General features: G+C 35.5%; 2 protein-coding genes across 2 annotated transcripts; both read right to left on the reverse strand.

Moving 5' to 3' along the window:
- Nucleotides 1-1410: 1410 nt before the first annotated feature.
- Nucleotides 1411-2303, reverse strand: LOC141818975 (uncharacterized). The gene has a single exon (XM_074706367.1). The coding sequence runs from the start codon at nt 2296-2298 to the stop codon at nt 1483-1485; it is 816 nt and encodes a 271-aa protein (XP_074562468.1). The 5' UTR covers nt 2299-2303; the 3' UTR covers nt 1411-1482.
- A 1180-nt stretch (nt 2304-3483) lies between these two features.
- LOC141818974 (RING-box protein 1a-like) lies at nt 3484-7507 on the reverse strand. The gene is made up of 5 exons (XM_074706365.1): nt 7293-7507; nt 7115-7165; nt 6919-6978; nt 3904-3975; nt 3484-3809 (listed from the first exon to the last, which is right to left on the reverse strand). Exons 1-5 carry the CDS (start codon nt 7447-7449, stop codon nt 3772-3774), a joined length of 378 nt encoding a protein of 125 aa, XP_074562466.1. The 5' UTR covers nt 7450-7507; the 3' UTR covers nt 3484-3771.
- Between the last annotated feature and the right edge of the window lie 2041 nt (nt 7508-9548).

A 9548-nucleotide genomic window follows, 5' to 3' on the forward strand; every position in this document is an offset into this window, starting at 1 on the left:
TCATTTCTATTAGTTTAAGAATTTCAAATACCTCAAATTCAGTATTTTACTCAACCGTATAGGTAGGTTTTAGTATTTCTCATTTCACGTACAACTTTTATAATATTTAAATCACATAGTATATTTCTAAAATATCTATTTTCTTTCATATCATTTCATCCGAAACTGACTTATGAATATAGAAAACTCTAAATAATTTCAAATTAAAATCAATATATTCTTAAAATCCTCTTAATATATATTTATGCCCATAGATCTAAATTTGATAGTTTATTTCATGAAATAATCATAGAATTTTTTTATATTTTTACTCTACCCATTTAAAATTTTATTATTCTCAATTTACACTATTGACTTCAAATCTGAGGACATAAATATATTAAGGAGACTTATAGTAGTATATTAATTTTAATTTAAAATGATTTAGAGTTCTCTAGATTTATCAACTAACTCATGCCATTCTAAAATTTAAAAGTTTGATATATTTTAAATTAAGCAAGTTTTAAGAATCTATTAATGGTATTGGTTAGAGAACTTGTGATAAATTTTATCAAACATTTACAAGTTTAATAATTCAGTGCTCTCAATTAATGCTATCGAATTCATATATGAAGGTATGGATATAGAGATTTTTAGGAGTATATTGATTTGATTTGAAGTGATTTAAAATTCTTAATGTCTATCAGTCAATTTCAAATGAAACTAACAATGGATCTATATCATTCAAAATTTTAAAATTATGATATTTTTTGAATTAGGAGACTTAAAAATTCATTAGTGGTGTTGATTAATGAGAATCATTGTCCTAAACCTTATAGAAAGTTTGTTGTAAATTTTATCAAGTCTTTATAAATTTAAAAATTTAGGATTTAGTTTCAAATGAAACTAGCGATAAATCTATACTATTCAAAAATTTAAAAGTTTGATATTTTTTAAATTAGGAAGTGTTAATTAGAATCCATTAGTGGTGTTGGTTAATAAGTATCATTGTCCTAGGCCTTATAGAAAGTTTATGACAAATTTTATCCAAATCTTTATAAATTTAAAATTTTACTATCTCAATTTACACTATTAAATTCAAGTCTGTAAGCATAATACATTAACAAGGAATATATTAATTTTAATTTGAAATGATTATTTTCATGGATCAGTTTCAAATGAAATTGATCATGATATTTCAAAAATATAAATGTGATTTAAATATTATAAAAAGTTAAGTATGCCAAACGATGCAAAATACAGTTTCAAATATAAATTAATTAGAATGGATCTTAAAATTGATATTTTTAATAAATTCTACAGTGGGATATATTTAGCATATCAGGGAGGATGGAGAACCTTTCGATAATAATTTGATAATGATTAAATGATTTGACAAATACGAGGTGTATTTTTGTAAAAAAAGTTGCTCAAAATAAATTTCAATAAGAAATATTTCTCTCTACAAAATAACACGAAAAAGAAAAAAAAAAGGGATAGATGTTAATAATAGAAGGGGTTTCTTTTATTGGAATTATGGGCAAAAGCATTCACAGGAGCGAAGAGCCCCAACAGCTCCTGCCTGTACGGTAAGAATGACCGTCGCGGTCCCTTCACCACCTTGTCGTTTGATCCCTTGCCGTATAAGGGACGGTGCGCGGTGACCACATCTCCCTCCGCCGTCCGCGGCCCCTTCTTCGCGCCCTTATCAGGGGCCTTCTTCTTTGCTGACCTCGACGGCGAGGCTGGCGTCGACTCCGGTCGAGACGCCTCGATGAACACGAACTTCTCCTTCCCGTCGCTGTGGCTCCGACCGATCGTCAAGTTCCGGATCAGGCTCCTCAGCGCCCCGGTGGAGGCGCTCTTCTTGCATCGCATCGGTGGAGGCGGAGAGGGCTCCTCCGGTGCCGCCTCCTTCTCCTCGATCAGAAGCTTGCGGATGGAGATGGGTTCAGCCTTAGCGTTCTCCTTCGATTCCGCCGGGGCGCGGCGGATGAGGTCGCGATTGAAGACAGGGTACACGGGGAGCATCCGCCCGCCGGAGAAGATCTCGTCGGCATCGACGGAGGGAAACCCAGCAGCACCTTTCAATTCGACGGAAAACTCGAAGTCATCGCTGGAAGCGTCGTAGTCTTCCTCGTTGCCGTGGGCAGCGGATTTGACAGGCGGAGGCGGTGGCTGCACGCGATGAGCGCCGCCGAAGGTAGGGGAGTCGGAGCCATCGCACGACTTCTCGTCGTACTCGACGGGGGCTCTTCCGAAGCTGGGGGAGGAGGAGAAGTAGGGAAACTTTGCCGGCTCCGGGCGTTCGGCCGCCATCTAAATTCTCCGATTCGCTTTGAGAGAGAAGACGACAGGAGAAGGCGAATTTATAAGCGGGAGAAGGGCGTTGAAAGGGAGTTCGTTATTCTCAGCCGTAGGATGCGATTGCACCCCGGTGGAAGGGGAAGATATCGAATCTGGGCCGTTGATACGATGGAGGAAACCGCTTGGCTTACTGTGAACGCGTGGAACGGGCGATGTGCCTTCGAATGTGGGGGCTTAAGTTTAGCTCTGCCTGGCTGCGGCCTGCCAATCACGTGACCAGTCTTCCAGAACGCTTAGTTTATAAATATCTTTTTATTGAATAATACTTGAAATATTAATTTATTATAATACTACATATAAAGTGCAAGTAAGCAGCTAGTTTTTGGGGCACAAAGAAATTGGTCCGATAAGCATTGACACAATTGGAACATATTATTGATTTGGATCGAGGAGTTTTTGCACCATATCATAGTATAAGATCATAGTATAAAATTTGAATGTGAAATTGTTGGAGTGACAGATTTAACGATATAAAATTTACTCCCGATAATATAAATGTAAATTATATTCCAGTTGTGCTATCATCTATGTACCGTACGCACGACAAAATCAAGCCAATTTACGACTTTTGTATATATTTTTTTATAGCCCTTCAGAGTTCAATGACAAATGCTCAGAAACTCCGTAGGAAGATGGCACTTGAATTGATTATTTTCTTAATGGACGTTGGATAAATCTTTTCAACGAATAACTAGAACATTGATTACTAGTCTCTGCTTCCATCTTTTTGAAAAAAAAAAAAACAAAAAAAAAAAACCTACCAAAGAAGTAAGCCCTTGTTATTGAGAACATTCAAATAAATCAATTTAAAATCACTATTGTTATACTGACCAAAGTTTTCCTTCATCTCGATTCCAAATGAAAAAAGAACGTTGTTAAATAAATCAACATTTAACAGTATCTAAATTTGTAAAAATGGATCTCCTACAACAAAAGGCTTAGATTCAAAGGGCAAGCGCTTGTTAAATTTCGTCAATAGTTCAGTATTATCGTAACCTAAAAACCTCCACATTGTGGGCATTCATCAAATCCATGCGGCACATGGTATTCTGTAGCATTAATTATAAGAATCCATAACCTAATCACACTTTGAATAAAAAATATAAAACTCAGGCAACTGATTCGTGACAGAAAACATACTGAAAGCGGTGTAAAGAATTAAATCGAAGATACAGGACAAACACTTAGTCATATTAAAACATATTTCCAACCGAACAAGGAATGCAATAGTAGAGCATTAAACCACAACATAACAAGGACTTTCCCCATCATGAAAATAAATTTGTATTGGAGAATTTTGCAGCAAGTTGGCATAATAAAAAACTAATTGCGAGTGAAGCAAATACGATCTTTTGTATCTCTGGATGATCAGAACAGCAGAGAATCCATACAGTGTTGGAGGCACCTTCTGCAGGAACAGCTATACTAGTGACCATATTTCTGGAACTCCCACTCACTGTTGTCTGAAAATGAAGAAAGGGTACTGTCAGATAAAAGTACGAGACAAATGCAGCAGTAAAACCTGAGATTTAAGTGGGGGGACAAGATTGTTTTTACCCAAGGGACAGACTTGACGAGTTTTGAGCCAACGGCTGATGCAATGGAAATGGAAGGCATGATTGCAGACCCCTGTTTCAAACAAGAATTATTGAACACAGTAAATGAAAAGGCAAAGAAAAACATGACAAAATAGATGGATGATCAAAGGAATGACACGCTGTAGATGTGTAGCTACAACATTACCAAAGTAGTGTTTCTTTACATACGAAAAACATCCAATATAATGCTGGGATAGAAAATGCTGAGAACCAATGATGGTTCAACAAGTGCAAAATATTCTCACTGGCTCAATGGTCCTAGAGCCAATCCACGGTTTCCTCTAAGCCAGTGTTAAATGACAAAAGAAAACCAGTAAAACACTATACATTTAAAGTTCACTGGAAGCACAAACGGACATTGATAACAAATCCATCTACGCAGCCCATATTTTACTTTAGAACAAAGCATCATAAAAGCAAACATAGGCCAGCTCATACTATATATCCCAAGAGTTATGTTGCTCAGCATAGTAGTACAACTTGGAATTACTTTCGCCTTTTTTTTCTTGTCCATTAATCGGAACAGACATAAACAAGGTGGATTGAAGAAAATGATTTTTGAGTCTCAGATCCCACTGAGTACTGACCATTGTTTAGTAAAAATGAATTTCCATAGTTAGCAATGTAAGCATTCATTTGTTTAGCATAATTTTTTCCCCAAAGAAATGTCTTAAAATTTTCTAGGAAAGTAGCTGACTTTTTGGTGTATAAATGACCCAAAAGCAACATGTGGGCAACCAAGCTCATTGCCTTTTAAAATTCTTTTAATTATATATTTATAATGTGTAAACATTTTTATCTAATCATTTTTATAATGCACAATCAGAACTTCCATATACAATCTATTTATCTAAACACTTTTATTATGTTGCAATCCAAACTTAAATTATTTCTATGCACATGAAAATGAATTGACAATGATTTATGGTGATACAAACATATATGAATCATGAACCTAGAGCCAACACAGTGGGTAACCAAGCCCATTGCCTTTTCAGATTTTTTTATTCATATATTATATTGTATAATTTTAGGAATTCCATATAACATTGCCACTTTTGTTATGCTTCAGTCGTAATTTAAATATTTCTAGATTTCATGTTTTATCTTAATTTCTATTCTCTCTTTCAGTGGTGGCACTGAAATTCCAACTAGGGCCGATTTTCCATTATATGTAAAACAATAAAATTCAAAATTCTTTTCTATTTAAATATTTTATATTTCATCAATGTTGGCATTTGGTTGTTATCTGTATTAAATTATAAAATATTAATAAAGTCAGGAAGATATTAAATAAATGGCCAAAATAGTGAAGGAATCAATTGAACAATATATTGATGAGTACCTCTTGGCTTATCAAAATTGACTTCTAGAAAAAGAAAAGCATAATCATTTGCACAAATTTAAAATATGTTTGAGGTTTGATTCAAATCATTTCCATTTATATAAACCAAACAGAAGGAAATAGAAAGAAATCCTTTTACTAATAATTTTCAACAAAACAAAGCTTAGATTCAACCATATTCCATAGCTCCTTCAATGCTGAGCAAGAAAATAATGGTAAAATTGTTCTTTCATCGTGCTTTCATAAACACCATGTTAGAAACACCTATTACTATATAAAACATGAAACAAGAACTCTAGTGAGGCATCATAACTACTTTTTAAGAAAATCATAGGTTAATTAGAAGAGTCACTTTACTGGAAATTGGAAGATGAAGATACCATGTAATGAGAATCACTCAGTAGCAAGGATAAAACCATACATTTATTTAACCAAGACATATCAGTACAGCCATCAAAATTTACAAAATTTAACTACTGAATTTGTTAGTCTAAACAATTATATAGTGTAACTCATAAAGTGACACAAAGGACACCACAATTGGTTGATAAATCATGGGGAAAGAATCAGATACCATTTATAATTTAGTTCTATGACATCTGAATAAAAATATTCCTTTAAAATTCTAACTATAGTTGGCCCAAATCAATGGTTGATGACAACTCAGGGGACACATAAAGTCTGAGTTGGTAAACAAATGTTGCTAATTTATGTAATAATTAGCTTGACAACTAAGAATTTTTAACAGAAAGGTCAAAAGCATTGTGCTTATGTGATTTTTCCTATCAGGAAACTGTAAATATAATGCCTTTTACCTGTAAAAAAGAAAGTCTAAGGCCCTGAGAGAGCAGACCCTTGAAGTACAAATTATCTCAACCATATCAAACTGCAATCATTTTTTTAAATTCCAACCATAAATAAATTATGAATGACAGCAAGAGTACATTCAAGCTCCAATACCAATTTAAGATGATGTCTGAAACAATGCTCCTATCAGATGTTTGTTCCACAGGTGTTGATAACACAAAACAGAAAAACACCCTCTACCCTATATAGCTCTAGCACTCCTTTTAGATCCAGATGCAGCGATCATTAACATGTACACCAAATCAGATACCCTAAATTAACTCATAAAGGGAGGATTTAGCTATATTTATGTTTCGTTCCCTTTCCTAGCAAATTTCATTGAGACATTATATTTCTACTAATAACTTATTATAGCATCAGGCAATCTGGGGGATCATCTAGTATGTTACTGTGCACTTTTATTATCGGTTAGATCTCAAAATCATTCCCCCAGCACACACTACATACAGTCTACCATAATACTAGAAGAGATATATCTAACTCTCTCCATATCCAACTGCAAACAATCACCCTTAAATCAGTATAAACTTCTCCTCAAATTGTACTCTGAGGTACTTTTTCAACTTTGTAATAATATGAGAGACAGAATGATTCATGGTCAATCTGTAGGATTAGTTGTTACCTCAACCTATTTTTAAGCAATCAAAAAATAAAACTAAAGCAAAATTTAAACAACGTTGTAAAATACTAAAATTATCGGTTGTGCTTTGCTCTAAAAAGTCCTTCAATTTGTTGCTAGAGCCAGTGAAACAAGAAGCATACCCCAAGCCACTGTGCACTCTTCACTAGTCGCACTTGCCTGGTTAGCCTGACACTCGATGCCTATAAAAGATCACAGACCAACAAAGTCAAACAGTGAACAAGTAATCAAAACCCTAATCGTAGAAACTTAACCTGAAGAAACACTAAAAGAAGGGCTGATGAAAACCAATAAATCATGGAAAGCGAGGGAACTCACAGAGATCCATGATGTGATTCCTACAAATAGCGCAGTTGTCCACCACGATATCTGCAAAACAACATCAAATTAGTCTATCAATCCGGGAGACTCAAACATAGAAAATCAAATAAACTAAAGCGTAACAAGAGGAGAATCCCAAATGGATTTCACGAAAACTTGCGACTTGAGCGCTTACCCCAGGCCCAGAGGGCGACAGCGTTCCATTTCTTAATCTCGAACCTCTTTGGCTTTTTAGCAGAGGATGAAGCGATGGAGGAAGGCGACACAACGTCGGCGACGATTGAACCTTCACCGTCTGGAACCATGTCGACGTCGGTATCAAGAGAAGCCATGGATCGGAGGAGGATCGGCAGCCGGACGCAGCGAGGCGGAGTCTGGGCGCTGCCCTAATTATTTATAAGCTGCTTGATTTGGGAAATTTAAGTTGGATTTTATTTTTTAAAAAATAACATCTCTAGACTTTGTCTATTATTTAGTTTGATTTTTTTAAAAACAAAATTGGGAAATTTTGATTAAAAAATAGTTGATTCCAGCTTTTTTATTTTGAATTCTTTTTTCCTTCAAAATATTCCTAATTTTATAAAATTACTTTTTTTTCTTCCTAAATTTTCTTAAGTCAAAATTTTATTATTCTTTTCAATAAAAATATCATTTAATTCATGAAATAAAATTTATATAAAAACATATGAGTTATTTTGAATCATTATAAAGTTTTAGTTAAAATTCCTTGATAGATGCTTACATGGTCCTCTTTTTATTTCCTAATCTGTACAAAGAAACCACTGCATTATGAGATCCATGTAATTTTTTAAAAAAAAAAATTAAATGAAACCATTGTATTGTGAAATTCATGTAAAAAAATCTAGCTTCTTTTAGGTATCGAGCTTAATTATTTTGATTTGTGTGGGAACTATAAATGTTTGATTGGAAATATCTTTGGATGCCTAAATAGGTATCAAGCTTAATTATTTTGAATAAAAATAAAAAAAGAGTTTTAGCAATGTATTATGAAATTCATATAAAAATATCTTTGGATTTTCAAGCTTAATTATTTTGAATAAATAAAGAGAGCAATGTATTATGAAATTCATATAAAAATTATTTTTCTTACTGAAAAAATAGCATGTAATTCTTAAAACTAAGAGGTTTCTAATAAAAACCAAAATAAAATTGTTCTACGCAACTGGCAGAAACTAAGAGTCGGTGGTTCTAACTCTAAAACTACTCAATCGAAATCAAAGTAAATGGAATATCATCTTTGAGATCCTTATAATTTTGTATTAGCCAAAAAAAATTCAACTATTCTTTTTCTTGAATATGATGAACACTGCAATTGATTTTTCTTTTGAGCTATGACAATCTTTAAAAGTAATAAAAATTATTTATTTATTATCGAGTAGAGACAGAAAGGACACTGAAAGCTGTGCTGTCTGGAAACGGCGAAAACACTTACGTCCCCGTTTCTGAAACGTTGGGAAACGATCACCCTCGCCAGGCTCTGGAAACGCAAGTCCCTCTACTCAGGCTCCTTGTCCGCCCCTTCCAGTGGCTCCCTGCTCCCTCGCCTGCAAGGTATTCGATCGTGCGCTTGCTGGCATAGGGCAGCATAGAAAGGAGAAGGTTGCTGCTGGTGTTGGTGGCTTGGAGAAGAAGACAAAGAAGGATTAGAGCTGGGAGAAGAAGACGAAGAAGTATTAGGGCTGCTGTTGCTGGTGTTGTCTGTTTGCTGGATCTGTTTGCTGGATCTGTTTGCTGGAGAAAGAGAGAGAATAAAAATTAGGAGAAGAGAAGAGGAAGAGCGCGGCTTGTGGCAAGATCGTGATCAAAAGAACCGTGAAGAGTATGTCCTCAGGAGACACCTTCCTGAGATCGTTCCCCTCCCTCCGGTCCCCAAAACACCACGATTGTGGCCGCAGACGACGGATCACCAAAGACCTACCAAACCACCTCGTCGACGTCAGTCGATCACAGAAGAACGCAGCATGATCCAGCAGCGGAAGGAGATCAAACCGTGAAGAGCGATCGAGAAGAGACGAGAGGCGACCGAAAGACCTAGGGACGGAGCTCGGCGGAGAGGATTCTCTGCGAAGGTGGCAGAGGAGGGCGAGGGATCGGGAATGGAACTCGAATCGGAGTGCGCCCAATCACTTGAGTTGGGGTTTTATTCGGGTGCGTGTGGGAAAATGACAAGGAAAACGTCGCCGTTGATCAGCAATCCAGCGGCTCCAAGATTTTGTCCTTTTATCGCTGTTATTTATCATTATTATTATTTTGTAATGTGATTTTGGATTTGGACAATAATAATAAAAAACAGGAGGATAAAATAGGCAATAATGATAAAGATTTCGCCGTCGCGGATACTGACTATTGCCGTTTCCAAATCTGGAAACTTCAACTACTGCCGTTTCCCCGTCCCCGTTTCCGCGTTTCC

This window comes from Curcuma longa, unplaced genomic scaffold (genome assembly GCF_044706935.1).
Source record: "Curcuma longa cultivar G26 ecotype Majalengka, Jawa Barat unplaced genomic scaffold, ITB_CL_G26_1.1 contig_27055, whole genome shotgun sequence".
NCBI classification, from domain to species: Eukaryota; Viridiplantae; Streptophyta; class Magnoliopsida; order Zingiberales; family Zingiberaceae; genus Curcuma; species Curcuma longa.